This window comes from Coffea arabica, chromosome 5c, assembly GCF_036785885.1.
Source record: "Coffea arabica cultivar ET-39 chromosome 5c, Coffea Arabica ET-39 HiFi, whole genome shotgun sequence".
Taxonomy (NCBI): domain Eukaryota; kingdom Viridiplantae; phylum Streptophyta; class Magnoliopsida; order Gentianales; family Rubiaceae; genus Coffea; species Coffea arabica.
The window spans coordinates 4,149,046-4,166,644 of record NC_092319.1 but is presented as its reverse complement, the minus strand read 5'-3'; the positions used below and the strand labels follow the sequence as shown (position 1 = coordinate 4,166,644).

Sequence of the window (17,599 nt, the reverse complement as noted above, 5' to 3'; positions counted from 1 at the left end):
TGACCATTCATTTGCACGGGATTTTGTGGAACGGAGCTAATGCTTCATGATGAAGTCCGTTAGAAGCGTCAATTTCTTTTTTCCATTACTAATTTATGTGATGTCGTTTTTCCATCTTCCCAAAACTGGTCGACATGGTTATTTCCTGGGATTGTGAGGGGACCGTTCAGGAACGGTCATCAGTCATTCTGATGACCGTTCCTGCCCCGTATCCGATAGAATGACCGTTCCTGCCCCATATCCGATACAAAGAGTACATAACTTAGACCATGTTTGATAATTCAGTTTAACACTTAAATTTAATGAATTCAGATCATAACATATTCAAACTGTTTGATAACTAAAAATTGAATGTCTGAATTAATCAAGTGGCACTAATTTTTTTAGACAAAACTTGCCCCAAAATTAAATGATAAGTTATTCACTTATCACTGAATGTGATATGCATTCAAATGTATTAGATTTAATACTTAACAATTCAATAATTTAATGAATTTAGACTCGAAATTTCATATTTCAGACTTCAGTTTTATCAAACTCAACCTTAGTGTGATTCATTGCTATTAAGAATATTTAGTTGACTTATTATTTATGTATGAATTGAGTTGAACTGCTTAAGCTATGTTGTTTTCTAGCATGGAGTTACTTCATGTCTGTAACGGTTGGAACCCAAAATTGCCGTGTTTTTAGATTAGTTTGGCATTGTTTTCTTTAATGGGAAGTTATGCATATAAAAATTGCTGTGCTTTCAGATTGATTTGGCATTGTTTTTTTTTTTTTTTTTTGAATGGCAAGTTATGGATATCATAAGTCGTTACTACAAGTCTACATGTCTATAACTATTGTGAACCTAAAATTGCAGTGTTTTTAGATTGATTTAGCATTGTATTTTTGAATGGGAAGTTATCAATATAAAAATTGCAGTGTTTTTAGATTGATTTGGCATTGATTTTTTGAATGGCAAGCTATGGATATGTGACAAAGTAGGTGCATACTTTATTAGAGTGCAAATTGAAGCCATTGAATTTCAATCTGAAAAGGAAAGGGTATTATGCTTGGTATGATAGAGAAATCTTACCTCATTGCATCTACTTGATGCTTTTGCCAATTCTGGGATTGAGCATGTATGTTTGTTGGATTACCGATAATTATTTTGAACATGTAAATCTTAAAAGTGAGCAAAAAAATTTTGAATTTCCTCTCATAATTACACTAGAAAAACCAAGCAAGACAAAAAAAAAAAAAAAAAAAAAGCCAAGTCAAGACTCAAAAAATAAGTTTACATTAAGGTAAGCTGAAAGTTATGACTTATATATAACATTGTTTAATGGTGAGTTATTATATAATATGATACATTGGTAGATATATAATGCATATAATACACAATTTATAAATAAATGGACAATCAAATTTCAATATTCATTTCCAAACTATTTTACCAAACTTCCAGCATTGAATATTATCCGTTCTACCGATGTCTAACATTCGATCGAGTTTGGATCAATCAGTTTTTTGACTTTTTTTGAACTAAGAACATCTTTGATGGAAAGGGCCTAAGAGGTGAATTACGAACCTCGCTCTAGGATCTTAGAATTAACTCTTGTTTTCTTTTAAGCATGCCTTGTAGTTTGGATAGGAGTTTATTTGAGATAATTATTATAGTATTTTTTGTGATATAATGTATGTAAAATAAAAAAATAATTTAAAAAAAAATTAAAATTTGTGAAACAATTTTTTTTATTTTAAATTATCTCAATCCAAATACACTTGTGATTTGCAAGAACTGCCTGGTGTAGGTGACCTGAGATTTCGACGGGTACCCTATTCAATGGAGGGCGACCAAAGTGGAACTCGCCCAAGATTTTCTAACTGACCGAAAAAAAAAAAAAACTTTGTCACGCGTTATAGTACTAGAGGCCTAACGCGAAGAGTTAGTTATATCATGGTTCAAAATCTCCGATTATGTTTCCCTCCCGTTATCTCCGGAAAAAAGTCAAAAAAAGTCTGCTCACGAAAACGATGGTGATGACAAGTTCCGGCCTTCTAGGCATCTTCCTTCCTATTGCACGCGTAGGCGAAAACCAAAATGGTGTTTCTGTGCAAGATGAGGAGGAGTAGAGGAGAGGGCCAGGGATTCTTCCTTCTTTGGTTTATCCCCATTTTGTACGACCAATTAAGTTGGGGCTCCGATAAGGAGGGCAACGGAAGGGATACTGGTGGCTGGTTCTTGGTCAGTAATGGAGGAAATAGCTGAAAATTCTATTGGTGATGGAAATGCTGCTGCTCTGTCGTCTACGGAGATGTCAGGTTCAAGAAGCTTTGCATTTTCAATTGTGGCTCCTAGGAAAGAGGGAAAGCAGACACAGAATTTGACTGAAATGAAGCCTAGTAAGGACGACAAGATGGGTCTTGAGCTCTCTCTCAGCTTACCAAACGTTTCATGGCTGCCTATTGGGAGCACCCCAGATGGCGAAAAAGAGCAGCAGCCATCGAGGGTTGACTTTGACTTTCTTGAATCAGTCATAGCAAAGCCAGTAGTAGTAGCAGCTAACATGTTTGAGGAAATGTCCGAAAGAGAAATTGCTTGTTTGAAGGAGTCAGCCAGGGAATTGATCTGCGATCCGGGTCAGATCTATATGCTAAGCGTAATTCGCCAATTACTCCCAAAAAGGTCTGTTATCAATCTGGAGTTGCTGCTACATAAGTGCCATCGAACTCAGTTGCGGATCTTGGTGGCCATCAAGACTGGTCAAGCTGAATTACTTGAGTTTGATTTTCCTGTGTTTTTCTCTGACTTGGCAGAAATATATGTGGAGTTAAGGTGTAGAAATCTGAAATGCCAGATACACTTAGGAGAGAATATATGTAATTGCAAGTTCTGTGCGGAAAAGAATGGTTTTTGTAAAGATTGCATGTGTATGCTGTGTTCAAAGTTTGACATGGAATCTACTACCTGTAGTTGGGTGGGGTGCGATAAATGTCTGCACTGGTATCATGTAGATTGTGGGATGCAAGAATCTTGTTTTAGAAATGTGCTTAGTGCCTCTGGAAATGGAGCAGAGATGAACTTGTTCTGCATTGCTTGTGGTCATACTTCTGAAATGTTTGGCTTTGCTTTTAAAAAGTGTGGAAAGGAGTTCACATCAGAAGCTCTTTCCAGGGAACTAAATTACTTTCGGAGGATCTTTTCTACAAGCAATAATTTTAGAGGGAAAAGATTGCATGAGATAGCAACTCTGATGCTATCATTTTTGGAAGATAGAGCTAATGTTCAAGAAGTTGAACATCAAACTGCAGGTTCCTTTAATGGTATGAGCTCATTTTGGATTATGCATCTACACCTTATTCTTGTGTGTAACATTCTAGTACCTATGAGTTGCTTTCTGTTTGGCCCCTTTCAAATCATTGCGGAGCTGAAATAACTTTATCTTTTTCCATGGTGTACCACCTGATTTTGCAAACAAAAGAAATTGAAACTATCTGTGGTTGAAGCACTGGTACTTCAGCAGCTGAGTCTTGGGAAATTTTGAATCCAAAGCATTATGATAACCATTGCTTTCGGAAATGCACAGAATGAACTATCCAAAAATCTACTTGCACATCCAATGTTATGTAACTTATGATCATTTTCTTGCGGAATAAGTTTTGATCATAAGCCGTTCTCAACCAATTGTGTGACACTTGTGCAAATATTTGTTATGGAAATTAGTCATTGTTTTACAGTTCTAAATTCTTTCCCTTCTATTTTCAAGTTAACTGCCCTAGATGAAGTACCTTGGCAGATTTATATGCATTTACCATCAAGTCGATTGACAGTCTTTAAAGTCCATAGTCATGGGCTTTAGAATCTTGCAAGTTATAACTGAAATTTTTGACAGCTGTCGGAGAACAGGATAGAAAATACACTCTCTCCAAGGATATGCCGTAGTTTCTAGGAGTATCCTGCTAGCTTCATGAGTTGGTAATACCCCATTTGTCATTGGTGGAAGCTAGATGGAACTAAAGACCATGGAAAACTGAGTGATTTTATCAGGTTTTTTCAAAGTAAGAACTTGGTGATACAATTGAAACTTTGATGACATCATCAAAAAGTTGAACTCAAGTAGATTATCAGGGAGATGATACTGGCACTCCACAAAAAACCTCCAATGCTCTATTCTTTGTCATTTTCAATCAGAAAGACTAAACCATCCTCAGATAAAAATTGGTTTCCAAGGCTATCCTTCTCATCTTGTTATCCCTGCCAAACAGTTGTGTTCATCAACACACCCACCGACCCACTGCTCTGTAGTAGTATCTATCCTAGTCCCATGACCCATTCCCCATTGTGCAACTGCTGCTGCTACAAAACTCAATTGCAGACTACTTATTCCAGCTTCTATCCTATTGGTCCATGACCTCAGCATGCTTTCAAGAGTGCAACCAGCAGCCTCCAACTTTCTGCCAGCCGATCCAGACGAAAACAAGACATTATTTTTCTCAATTGCACCATCCCTATATAATCTGTATATGCTGCAATCTTTCTTGTTGAGTGATTGAATAAAATGAAAAATGAAATTGATTTGTGTCTGATTATGACAATAGGCTATTCCATGACAAACCTTTGAAAATTTCTGATCCTAAACTGCTCTCTACAATGGGTTCTAATTGATTTCTTGTATCAATTGCATTAAAATGTAAAACTTTTTTGGAGAAGTTGGTTTCTTGATGATATTTTCTTTGATTGTCTTTGTTCTTTTGCGGGTGGTTCACATAAAAAATGATGGAACCTTAGTTCACTGGCCTTAGGAAGAAAGAAATAGAGTGGTCAGTGGAGTTGATTTAGCCACTTAGTGTCGGGTAGCAGAGATTGGTGGCCTTCTTCTTCTAACAGTGGTCAAGAGTTGTTGGCTTGGGAACCTTAAAGCAGATAAGAGAAAGGGCACCTTAGTCATAAAGAAGACAAAAAACAGGGGATGGAGTGCGAGAGGATATATGTGGAGCACGAATAATCATTCGCTGATTATCATTGCAACGTGCTGATGCAAAAGGAAAGCCAATTGAATTCCCAAAATAGAAATGGTGGTTGGGGCAATAATGACAAACCTTAACAAAAAACTATAATGACCCTCAGAACATGGTGCTGTGGATTGCCCTTTATTGAATGAGGTGGTCTATTATACTAATACCAACTGGTTTCAGGCTGTATAAAGACAAAACTTTGGAAGGAATTAATGGATGGTACAGAAGGTGGAAGGCTACACTTTTTAATACTGGCTCGTGAACTTCTTTTCAAGTGCAGTCCTTTAAGCAATCAGGAGTCTTGAATATTCTCTCTCTCTCTCTCTCTCTCTTCCCTGCTGCAGTGACATCCCTTGGTTTGGTTTTATATCTCTTTTTCAATGGTAACATGCTATTTCCTCATTTTGGGAATTAGCAAGATATATTCTCTTATAAAGGACTGAGTAAAATATTCTGTTATTGTTTGAGTTTTGAGACTCAATTTTGCATAAAAATTATAAAGGTGCCAAAGTGAACCTAAAGCTGAGAAGAGGCATTTTCTCTTGATTGGGATATCACAATACATAAAAACAATTAAAATCTTTATGGTTTTGGTATTAAATACCTCATCAAAAGCCTATAGTTATGAGGTCTTACTTATAACAAAGGAGATTCCAGAATGAAGTGGGTTTAGAAGTGTCACTAAGATTTAAAACCACGGCAGTTGCAACTTGCCTGGCTTCTTTTTTCTTGATTATCTGTCTCCATCATTTCTTCGTTGTTGGCAGTGGAGAAGATTTGGAACCTTTTTGTGTACTGTTGTGAAGTTCTGGGCAGGACTCTGACCATTGACAAGCTATTAGATATCTTCAAGAACCATGGTCCAGAGTGGCAGCAATTGCAAAAGACTCAACTTAAGGAACCTGAGGAGCTGGCTCTGAAGACATCTGGCAAGGAGAAAGATGACCTCAACTGGACAGGCTTATTGTCTTCACCAAGTGACCCAGGTCAGTTCTTTATAATTCAGAAGCTTTGCTTTCATTTCTTTTCTCTACATCCTTTGCTTTTCTTTTATTTGTTCTCTTCTGGCAAAACTTAAGCTCAAATTCAAGCAACAACATGTCAGATAGTGTGCTCTTGGAGAGGGCCAGAAAGCTGCTCCGGGGCAACAATGGATCATCTAGAGTTCAGGGCGATGGGCTTGAGGGCATGATGCAGATATTTGACAATGACAAACATGGAAATAACTGGAGAAGCTTGTCATCATCCTCTTCTTTCCCAATTTACCCACCTTGGGGAGCATATACAAAGTCCAAGAAAAGGCATTTACTTTAGTTGCACTTAGGTGGAACTGTCTTTTACCTGATTGTTGGGAAATAGCACGAATGACTTATTAGTTCAGGGGTTTAGCAATATTTGACATCCTTTGCGAATTGTATGATATATTGTGGGTAAAAAGTGGAAAAGAAAACAAAAGGGAGCATAAATCTTAAAAGACAGTTTTGTTCTAATTCACATACCAGCATTCATGGCAACTATGGGTAAAACAAACTGCTATGTTGTTTTGCTTCTTGCGCCTTTAAATTTGAACGATTTAGAACAGTTGAAAAGTTTGGGGAAGCGTAAGGAGCAGTGATATGGAGCTGAAATTGACACTACTCTTCCCCTGAGTGAGTGTTGGACCAACGTGGTATTAAACCTGGAAGATTGAAGGATAATATTTGCATCATCCTGGATATTGGGGACTGAATTGAGATTTTCTCACATCTTAGGGAACTATTGCTAAACTTTTGCCAAATACAATAATGGAGTTCATGTATCATTCTGAGGAAAAGAAGAATCTCGCAGCATCAACACTTATTTAATGGGGCTGAGATGCTGCTTATGGTGTTCAGCCAGCGAGACTGGCAAATTCTCTTTCCACGAATTCTTTTCTTATGTTCTTAATGTGTTTAATTTACTTTGTACCTAAGTTAAACTCAAGATGAAGGGAAATTTGGCGAAGTTCTATGCTGTTGGAGAAGGCCACAGAGCTGCTCCAGGAAACAGATAAAGTAAGAGAGGTGCAAAGAATGGTACTTGAGAAGGAGAGCTGCTCCAGGAAACAAAAAAAGAGAGGCACAAAGAATGGTACTTGAGAAGGCGGTCAAGGCATTTTCAGCAACAAAGCTGGAAATAACCACGTATCATCATCTGCTTCTTTCTTGCAATTCTCCTGCAGGAAAAACAATGCCAGGAAAAGGTAGTTTCCCAAAATTGCTAGTTAGCTAGCCTCATGATTTTGTCTGCTGGAGAAGATCAACTTCCTGGTACAGAGATATGCATCAAAATTAGAAAGAACCACAATAAAGTGACTATTGGATAATATTGCATGCGTTTAGCTGTTTCCTATATGGTGCCAATTGTCTTGTTTCGGTGCAAAACGAGTTTGTATGGAAATGATTGCTTTAATATTCTATCGTCAAGCCTGTTTATCAGCAGAATCTTGAGGTGCTCTTTCATGCACGTTAGGAGAATGGCCCATATAAGAACTTAGCTTTAGCGCCGCTCCCGGTGATCTTCTCTCACCTCCACCCCCCCCCCCCCCTCCCAACAACAAAAAAAAACAAAAAACCCAAAAAGCCAAGAAAGAATGCTGGGAAGAATATAATTCCTGGATAGGATTCTTAGTGGGAGTTCTACTTTTGTAAGGCGACAGCTTGCAGTTTTACCTAAGTGAATATCTTTAACCGATTACAGAAACCTGATCAAAGAAAAGCAGACATAGGAATCTAAGCTCTACCTTACATGTTCTTTCTCTTTATTGTTGTTAACTTTTCATTATTCTCAGCTCTTATTGTTGAAACCTCATCTGATCACAGAATTCACTGATAGAGAAAAAGTAATAGGAAGGGATAAAATCTTGAGTTGGATATCATTCTTTGCAAGTCTGGAAGCCTGTCAGAGCTGCAAGTACCGAAAATAGTTACAATATAAGCAAAACAGAATTTGTTGTTCCCACTATTAGTACAAGTTTAACTCGAATGCTGGTTTTAAGACAGTAGTATTTGGGAACCAGAACCAGGAAGATGACAATTCTTGAATGATTTTTCTAACAGCTTACTACAGTTCCCGATGATATATGTGTCTTCTACTTAGCATGAGAATTACATTTAGACAACTTTTTTCATTCTCTTTAGAATAACTCTAGTCCTCAAGGGTGTAAATGAAGATATTTATGTTTTTATTTGCAAGTCCTGTAGCATAGTCGGTGACAAAAGGAATCTTTAGTCATAAAACCATGACTGAACGTCTATACTTCATTACTTTCTGCTTATGTTTGATCACGATCGAACTTGGCAATTATGTTGTATGCAGTCATTTTCAGTTGAAACAAACGTTTCCCTTTAATATGGTCTGTAATAAATTGATTAAACTTCGTAGGCCTATGCAGTCATTTTCAGTTGAAACAAACGTTTCCCTTTAATATGGTCTGTAATAAATTGATTAAACTTCGTAGGCCTCCTGAACCCTTATCGCAAATAAGGCCATAACGAAAAGCCTCAGGTTTTAATTTTGTTTCTTAAGCTTTGTTTCTTCCTTCTAGTTGTTCTTCTTGGATTTCACTCAATCTGCCCATGGTGCCAAATTACAATAGCTGAAATTACTCATTGCATTCTTATTGGTTGACTCAAGTGGTTGTAAAGACTCAGCACTTCAAGCAGAAAAGGACTGGAAAAAAAGAACAAAGGCTCAACGCTTCAAAAGAAGAAAGTTAATGGAAAAAGGAAAAAAGAAAGAGAGATGGTGTTATTTTAGCTATAATTGGCATTTCTTCTGCCCTACTCAAGGTGCATTACAAAGCAGATTACACGCAGACCTCCGTAGATCTGCTACCATATGTAGAAGTTCCATGTGATTCAGTCGGACGTCTTGGTCTTTTGTATATGCGAAGCAGGTACTTAAGATTTCAATGAGGTTGAATTCCAATGCATGAGCGTCATAATTGTCGCACTTGCATTAGGCAGTTCAGAGATGCAGTTTAATATCTTTGTGATCAAACTTATGTTATTTATCACGTTGCTTGCAAGAGTTTAACACTTGTTGAAAGGAATTGACGCCGCAAGTGTTCTAACAGGATTTTTGGTGCCAGCAATTACTTTAGAGGGATAAGACTGCATGAGGTGGTCCTCCAGATGCTGTCAATATTGGAAGTAGAGCTGATGTTCAGGAAGTTGTAAGTTCATATATCGTAGGGCCTAAGAATCTATTTTTGACGAATGACTTGGCCTTACTCTTGTGCCTAAGAAATTTCAGATTGACATGTGCCGAGCCTGTGCAATAATAATTATTAAAAAGTCCTAATTACCACCACAATTAATTATAGAACAAATCCAAGTACTGGAGTAGGGACCCTAGGTGTGCAATGAGTTACTTGATTCATCCTGTTCCGGAAGAGTTTGCTTGATCCAATATACCAAAATTGTCTATAAAAGTATTAAATTTGCATACAATAGCAAGTAGGGTCGATTTCACAGGGAACGGATAGGAAGTTGTTTCTTTCCAAGTCAATAGAACAAAATTGGGAGATATTTAAGGGAATGAAGATGAAAATAAAATAAACAAAATTCAAAAGCTAACTCAACAAGTACAATTTACTAAAAATAGCAATTAATAAAATTTTACCCGAATGATCAACTTTCAAGTACGGTCCAATTAAATGATCATCGATGCAAAAATATTTCATTCATTCATCACTAGGTTGGTTATAGCCATCAACAAGCTCTGACAGCCAATTCTTCCTTGCTTTTTCGATAGCCAAGGTACGACTATTGACTGTTTCTCTAACCAGAAAATAATCCTATGTACGACCGTAGGAATTTAATTATTCAGTTGCATTAAAGTTAGAAAAATTCAACCCTAATCAATAAACATGCTACGATGGTTTATTTAAAATAGATCTTACGTTTCCCCAACACAAAGCCAATTATGGTGGTTGTCACTAGTTGTCAATTAAACAAATAATTACGGATTCAATTTAATTAACGTGACAGTAGGCTATTAAATTAAATTAAATATCCGGCCATTGATACTCAATTAATAAAATGAACAATTAATCCAAGAAACGCACGAATAGTAACAAATTGAAAGAAATAATGAAAATTCGATTAGATCTCACAGATGTTATGGACCGCGCCTTCGCGACGACCTTTGAGTAGAGGAGAAATCTAGCCGCTCCTCATCATATCAATCTTGCGTGGTTTAATTAATTCCATCCACACAATTGCCAAAGAATTGGGAAAGATGAAACAACGAAGGAACGAAAGAGAAAGTCTCCTACTTTCTTTTCTTGTTTTGAGTTCGTATAGGAGAAAAGTAAAGAAAAAATCTACCGAAAATTGTCGAAAGCAACAGCAGAGAGTAAATCGTCTAACTTGGAAGACTTAAAAGCTAATCTCCTAAGCCCACGTGATTCTGACTTTTCTTCTACTCGCCGCCGCAAAAGAAAGGAAAGAACGTCTGACAGAACAAAGCAAAAGCTAATCTATATTGATATCACATGAATATGGCTTTTTTCCTTTTGTAGCCGCCGCCAACAGAATATGGTGCGGGCTGGAGAGCGGCGGCAGATGAGTAGGAAAAACTGAAAAAGTAGAAATTGAAACTAAGACAAAATAATGGAAAATGAAAAGCAGAAACTAAGACAAAGGAAATTGAAAAGACCAGATAAAACAAGAAGAGAGGAAAGTAGAAAAGTGGGGTTAGAGATGGTCATGGTTACATTTGACTTTCGTTGTCGCAAAGGTTGGAAGACATGGGCTCGCCTTGAAAGGTGAGGTCGTCTGCCTATAATATGCCTAACACGATCTGCTATGTGGCATTGGCATGCCTTGGAGGGCGAGGGCTTCTGATCACCAAGTTTTACAAATGTCCATGCGCTGTGAATACAAGGCGCGGGCACGCCTTGTAACATGAAGTCTTCTGCCTACGAATTTGTACCCCCAACCCAAAATAAAACTGAACATAAACACCCATCACCTACAATAAAGATTGTTTGTCAATAGGAACCTAAACCCACTGATCTTGAACACACAAATATGAAATAAAACACAATTGAAATCCTTGGATTGCCTTCCAAGTAGCGCCTTTCTTTAATGTTTTGGCTAGACACTATACACCGCTCTTCAGTCTAAATGTAATTCAATTTTCCTTGTAATCGGTGGCCCTCCTTCGGGATCCAAATAGCCATTGAGTGTAACATTTTTCCTTAATTTTTTACCTATTTTCACCTCATGAATTGCTTTCATTCCATGATACTTGTTCGCAGTAACTTTGAATTTACCCCTATAAGCAAATTCAGAAAATTCTTGTACAGAGGGATTAGTAGTATGAATAACAAATACAGAATAAGAGTTAACAAGATATTTCATTGTATCAAAAATATTAAAGTGGACTGTTTCTCCATCAAATTCCATCGTAAGAGTACCCTAACTAACATCAATCTTAGTCTGGGCAGTACTCAAAAATGGCCTTCCTAATATAATGGGTGATGAATTTGAGGCACTTCTATCATCCATGTAAAGCACATAAAAATCAACAGGAAAAATTAATCCATCTACTTGCACTAAAACATTCTCAACTATCCCATCCGGATAAGCAAATGTAGGATCAGCCAATTGAATTATTATCCCTGTTTCTTTTAAAGGTCCTAAATTTAGGGAATCATAGATTGATTTAGGCATCGGATTAATAGAAACTCCTAAATCTAGCATGGCATTTTCGATATTAGAATGGCCAATCTTACAGGGAATAGTAAACATACCTGAATCCCCGCATTTGGGTGGGAGTTTTCTTTGGAATATAGCAGACACATTTTCTCCTACCGTCACTCTCTCGTCACCCCTTAGCTTCCTTTTGTTAATGCACAAGTCCTTCAAGAACTTTGCGTACTTGGGCACCTGCTTGATCGCGTCCAATAGGGGGATGTTTACTTGCACTTTACGAAACACGTCCAGGATTTCTTTTTCCTTCTCCACCTTCTTTGTTTTTTCCAACCTGCAAGGAAAAGACGATAAGTTAGATTTAATAGGAATTAAAGGAGTGAACGTTACCTTAGGGTCCTCGCGAATGCGCTCTTCTTCTTCAATCTCTTTTTCGATCACTTCTTCACTTTTACTCTTTAGGTTCGTGGCCTTAGGTCCCTCCACTTCCTTGCCATTTCTCAGTATCATGGCACTTATATTCTTAGGGTTTGCCTCGGGTTGCGATGGCAATTTCCCAAAAACTTCGAATTCTAAACGATTAATTGCAGTTGCCATGTGACTTATTTGAGTCTCCGGATTTTTCATGCCCGATCTAGTTTTCTGCTGGAACTAAGGAGTACTCGTGACCAGGTTCTTGACAATATCCTCCAAAGATCTTCCTGAATTAGAGAACGAAGGTTGAGGTTTTGATTACCATGGTTGCTGAAATCCTGGTGGACGATTTAAGAATGAACTCTGTGGCCTGTTCCCATAGCTGAAATTGGGGTAGTCTCTCCAACCCAGATTATACGTGTTCGAGTATGGATCGTACTGCCTACGAGGCGTGGGCACGCCTCTAGCCATGTTTACTTGTTCAGCCCCATTCTCTTGCAAAATAAGGCATGAATCAGTGGGATGGCCCATGTTTGTGCAAATTCCACAGACCTTTGCTTGATGCACGTTCCCCACAGCTAATTGTCGAACAAAAGATGTTAACTCTGATAGCTGCTGTTGAATGAACAACTTCTCTACCTCGTTAACCCTACGGGTAGGGTTACTGTCGCGGAAGCCAAACTGTTGAGAAATTTCTGCCATAGCTTCGATAAGTAGCCATGCTTCTCTCAGTGTCTTTATTTGCCAGTGCTCCCCCACTCGCAGCATCAATGATACTCCTATCAGACGACTGGAGTCCCTCATAGAAATATTGGATCAATAGTTGTTCACTAATTTGATGCTGTGGGCATCTAGTGCACAACTTATTAAACCTCTCCCAATAGTCATATAGGGATTCTCCAGGATACTACTTAATACTGCATATCTCCTTTCCCAAACTTGCAACCCGAGATGCAAGAAAGAATTTTTTTCAAAAATTTCTTTTTCAGTTGGGCCTATGTTGTGATACTACCTGCAGGTAGGTAATACAACCAATACTTTGCTGCATCCTTGAGGGAGAAAGGGAAGGCTCTTAGTTTGATCTGCTCCTCAATAATTCTTGGAGGATTCATACTGGAGCATACCACATCGAACTCCTAGATGTGTTTATAGGGTTTCTCACCCGAGAGACCATGGAATGTGGGTAAGAGGTGAATTAATTCCGACTTTAATTCGAAGGAGGTATTCTCAGCTAGAGTTAGAAATGTGATGTACAACGGCTATTGGGGCAATTCCGGAGTAGCCAACTCCCTTAGTGTTCTTGCATTCATCATAGGAATATCCTCTTGACGTAGGTCACTTGAATTATCACTACTTGAATCTGTTGATTCAATCTCTGAATCCAATCTCTGAGATGCAGTGCTAGATTGCTCCTCTCTGAGCTGTCTAGTCTCTTTCCTAGTTCGACGCGCAGTCTTCTCTACTTTCGAGTTGAAAATTAATTTGCAAAAAAAATGCCAGACACATCCAAAGAAAATAACTTAGAAAGAAATAAAATTAATCAAAATATCGTTCCCCGGCAACGGCGCTAAAAATTGACAGGTGTCGAGCTTGTGCAATAATAATTACTAAAAAGTCCTAATTACCACCACAATTAATTATAAAACAAATTCAAGTGCTAGAGCAGAGACTCTAGGTGTGCAATGAGTTACTTGATTCACCCTGTTCTCGAAGAGTTTGCTTGATCCGATATACCAGAATTGTCTATAAAAGTATTAAATTTACATACAATGGCAAGTAGGGTTGATTCCACAGGGAACTGATAGGAAGTTGTTTCTTTTCAAGTCAATTGAACAAAATTGGGTGATATTTAAGGGAATGAAGATGAAAATAAAATAAACAAAATTCAAAAGCTAACTGAACAAGTACAATTTACTAAAAATAGCAATTAATAAAATATTATCCAAAGGATCAACTTTTCAGGTACGGTCCAATTAAATGATCATCGATGTAAAGATATTTCATTCATTCATCACTAGATTGGTCATAGCCATCAACAAGCTCTGACAGCCAATTCTTCCTTGCTTTTTCGACAGCTAAGGTACGACCATTGACTGCTTATCTAACCAGAAAATAACTCTATGTACGATCGTAGGAATTTAATTATTCAGTTGCATTAAAGTTAGAAAAACCCAACTCTAATCATTAAACACGATACGAGAGTAAATTTAAAATAGATCTTACGTTTCCCCAACACAAAACCAATTATGGTGGTTGTCACTAGTTGTCAACTAAATGAACAATTACGGATTCAATTTAATTAACGTGACAGTAGGCTATTAAATTAAATATTCGGCCGTTGATACTCAATTAATAAAATACCCATGAACAATTAATTTAGAAAACGCACGAATAGTAACAAATTGAAAGAAATAATGAAAATTCGATTAAATCTCATAAATGTTATGGACCGCGCCTTTGCGTCGACCTTTGGGTAGAGGAGAAATCTAGCCGCTCCTCAGTATATCAATCTCGCATGGTTTTATTAACTCCATCCACATAATTGCCAAAGAATTGGGAACGATGAAACAACGAAGGAATGAAAGAGAAAGTCTCCTACTTTTTTTTCTTGTTTTGAGTTCGTACAGGAGAAAAGTAAAGAAAAAGTCTACCGAAAATTGTCAAAAGCAACAGCAGAGAGTAAATCGTCTAACAGGGAAGACTTAAAAGCTAATCTCCTAAGCCTACGTGATTCTGGCTTTTCTTCTATTCGCCGCCACAAAAGAAAGGAAAGAACGTCTGACAGACAAAAGGAAAAGCTAATTTATATTGATATCACGTGAATCTGGCTTTTTCCTTTTATAGCCACCGCCAGCAAAAGGAAAAAACATCAAAGGGCAAAACTTTCTCTAAGAGTTTAATCCCCTGCAACTCCGCGGTACACGTGAACCTGACTTCCTATTTGCCCTCCTGCTGCTACCAATCCCGCAGGTCCGGCTTTTATGTGTATCTCCTCAGTTCCTGGCGTGGGCAAGCCATGAAATAAAGAGTCTTTTAGAAATTTGCCTCGCAAGAGCACTTTTTACACCAACCATCTACACTCTACACAAATACCAAATATAAATAAAATCTCAACACTTAGCACCGTGAGTAACTAAAATTAAGACAAAATAACAGCGCAAAAAGTGCCCATTAGTTGCTCTATCACAGATGATTTATGTCATGGCAATAGGGATAATTTTTATTAGAAAGAATTAATACTCCCAATAATCAGAAAATGGAATGGAATATTTTATCTGACTTACTTGTGTCATTAATGTGTTGCTGCAATCAGTCTACTGCCATTCATGTGCTGCTGCTATCAGCCTACTCACAACAGTATCAGTTATTTGTGTCATACTTTCTTTAAAAATTCTGAACGACAAATCTGGTTTGTTTCTCGTTTTATTTCATTTTAGATTATCTGTCATTCCCATGTTCTTTACCACATGTTCCTTCTATGCATGTGGCGACCCTTAGAATTCAAAATGCTGATTGTTATTATCATGTATTATATTAGAAAACATTTATTAGGGTCGTTTGATATCTTAGACAACATTGATCTAGATCATTTCATGTCCAAGTTGTAAAAGCGAATGCTACAGAGTTCCAATTGAGAGAATTACGTACTCAATCTTTTGGATGATCATCCTTCGAGAATGAGAAATGTCCATTTCCCTACCTAGCTTTTGAACGGTCAGAAAGGGCCAAGTTGTTGCCTACGACATTGCTGGATATGACTTGTTCTGTGCTTAATTTGCACTTCGGAGTTCTTAGGTTGTAACTACTTAGTTGACGATTCATAATTTGCTGAATTTTATGCTAAATCATCTGCAGACCACCATAAACAGGGTCTTAGGGAGTTTATTTGGGAATGTTAGCATTCACAAGAAGATGATTTCATCTTCTGTTTCTGTATTACCGGCAATTGGATTTCTATTCTACCTGTTTATCTTAATATAGTTCTGTTAATCAGCAGTAACTGTAATAGCGTATCATCTATTCTAGCTATTCACTGTTATTGCGGCATAGCTTGAATCCATTACCATTTATATATTATTGTTACCTTAAAATAGAAAGAATAGGTATAGCAGCATGGTTCAAAGTCGCGGTAGCGATCCGGACCGTTCCACATCGATTTCAGCATATCAGTCGCAGTCTCGGCGAAACGCGAATTTTTGAAATATTTAATATTTCAAAAATTGTAAAAAATATGGTAAACAAAAAGAATTTAAAAATTAGTAAAAAGAATAAAAATTCGAATTGACTCGGGATTACTCAGAATGATTTGGCGTAACTCGGCCATTTCAACCCTTCACTGTGACGTCTCAGCGAGTCAAGTATCTCGGAATCATATCGTCCGGTATCATATCGGAAGGGCCGAGACGGTGACGACTTGGCCGAGTCTTTGAACCATAAGCAGAGCTTTTGGACGTTGTGGTTTTTGTGGTATCTTTTGCTTCTGGTGGAACCTTCATCAACTATTGCCATTTCAGATTGTGGAGGGTTGTAGAATGGAGATAGTTTCCAGATTTGATAGCATTTATTCTGCTTTCGAAGAGCTCCGTGACCAATGGAACGAGGAAACTAGAACACAAGATTTGTTGCTTTCCAGGAGATGCATAATGTTATGAATTCAGCGACTGCTCATGCCCAAGTTGCATTTCAAGTCATTTGACTCTATAGACTATACCATCCAAAGAAATGATCAAGGATTGGATGCTTCTGAGGGTGCTTTTGGATTTCGGTCTCAAGTGGAATGATACAGACCAGGTGCTTGCACAGAATTTTGGTCAAGAATCTCCCACTGCCGAAATCGTTGCTGCTGCTAAAAGATTGAGGAGGACCTTAACAAACCATGTCGAAAGAAGTACCTTTCGAGGAAGCCTTTGGAATTGCCAAGTTTGTTCCATAACTGGGAAAGACGTACTGATCTTTTCAAGGTAGAATTAGAGAAGCACTAGAGTTTCAGTAAGCTTAAGCTTGCGCATTCCAAGTGCACTCTCTCTTTTGCATGATTATGCTCGTTGATAGAGTTTGTTGATTCTGTAAAAGGAGAATATGCAGTATGTCATGCTCATTGTCCGTTGTAAAAGGAGAAGCACTATTGTTTGCATTGAGGGGCCACGCGACAGAAAGTAAGAAGAAAGATGCACATTGAAACTTTAGAGGAAGTCAGGTGCCAAGTCTGGCTTCATGACCGATGCGGGACATCTTCTTGGTGATCATCCAAGGACTTCCGGCATGAAAACTGTTGAATTCAAAGCCTCAATTGATGACTTTTCCAAGCCAAAATTGTTGAACTTTTTGGCACAATTCTTATCCCACATCGGTTTGCTTAACATTTGAGAGGTTGCTTGAGAGTTACAAAATAACTCTCAAGCAACCCAAATTAAACACACCAGAAAAAGAATTTTTTTGTAATTCTTTCTTTTCCTAAATTATAAGAGCGGGTCGCTTAGGCGGTGTTCGGAGATTAGGCAAAA

General features: G+C 37.7%; 2 protein-coding genes and 1 non-coding gene across 5 annotated transcripts; 2 read left to right on the top strand and 1 right to left on the bottom strand.

Moving 5' to 3' along the window:
* Window positions 1–1,785: 1,785 nt before the first annotated feature.
* Window positions 1,786–6,515, top strand: LOC113690987 (protein OBERON 4). 3 transcript variants are annotated; one of them, XM_027209153.2, is made up of 3 exons: window positions 1,786–3,309; window positions 5,769–5,987; window positions 6,081–6,515. In XM_027209153.2, exons 1-3 carry the CDS (start codon window positions 2,238–2,240, stop codon window positions 6,191–6,193), a joined length of 1,404 nt encoding a protein of 467 aa, XP_027064954.2. In that variant the 5' UTR covers window positions 1,786–2,237; the 3' UTR covers window positions 6,194–6,515. The 3 variants fall into 3 exon arrangements, with proteins under 3 accessions (XP_027064954.2, XP_027064953.2, XP_027064952.2); XM_027209152.2 differs by having other exon boundaries at window positions 1,788–3,309; window positions 5,844–5,987; window positions 6,107–6,515; XM_027209151.2 differs by having other exon boundaries at window positions 1,788–3,309; window positions 6,107–6,515.
* A 4,932-nt stretch (window positions 6,516–11,447) lies between these two features.
* Window positions 11,448–12,899, bottom strand: LOC113689072 (uncharacterized). Its single transcript, XM_027206905.1, has 2 exons — window positions 12,418–12,899; window positions 11,448–12,015 (listed from the first exon to the last, which is right to left on the bottom strand). The coding sequence occupies exons 1-2, from the start codon at window positions 12,897–12,899 to the stop codon at window positions 11,448–11,450; spliced, it is 1,050 nt and encodes a 349-aa protein (XP_027062706.1).
* Window positions 12,900–12,928: 29 nt separating this feature from the next.
* On the top strand, window positions 12,929–13,035 carry LOC113691145 (small nucleolar RNA R71). The gene has a single exon (XR_003448558.1). It is a non-coding gene; the product is annotated as a small nucleolar RNA R71 (small nucleolar RNA).
* The last annotated feature ends 4,564 nt before the right edge of the window (window positions 13,036–17,599 follow it).

Bases quoted from the DNA above. Each gene is read 5' to 3' on its own strand.
- LOC113690987 (XM_027209151.2), top strand. From the start codon at position 2,238: ATGGAGGAAATAGCTGAAAATTCTATTGGTGATGGAAATGCTGCTGCT. The intron at 3,310-5,768 runs GTATGAGCTCAT...CGTTGTTGGCAG, and splicing joins AACTGCAGGTTCCTTTAATG to TGGAGAAGATTTGGAACCTT. The intron at 5,988-6,106 runs GTCAGTTCTTTA...ACAACATGTCAG, and splicing joins GTCTTCACCAAGTGACCCAG to ATAGTGTGCTCTTGGAGAGG.
- LOC113689072 (XM_027206905.1), bottom strand. From the start codon at position 12,899: ATGAGGGACTCCAGTCGTCTGATAGGAGTATCATTGATGCTGCGAGTG. The intron at 12,016-12,417 runs GTAATCAAAACC...TTTTCCTTGCAG, and splicing joins CCAGGATTTCAGCAACCATG to GTTGGAAAAAACAAAGAAGG.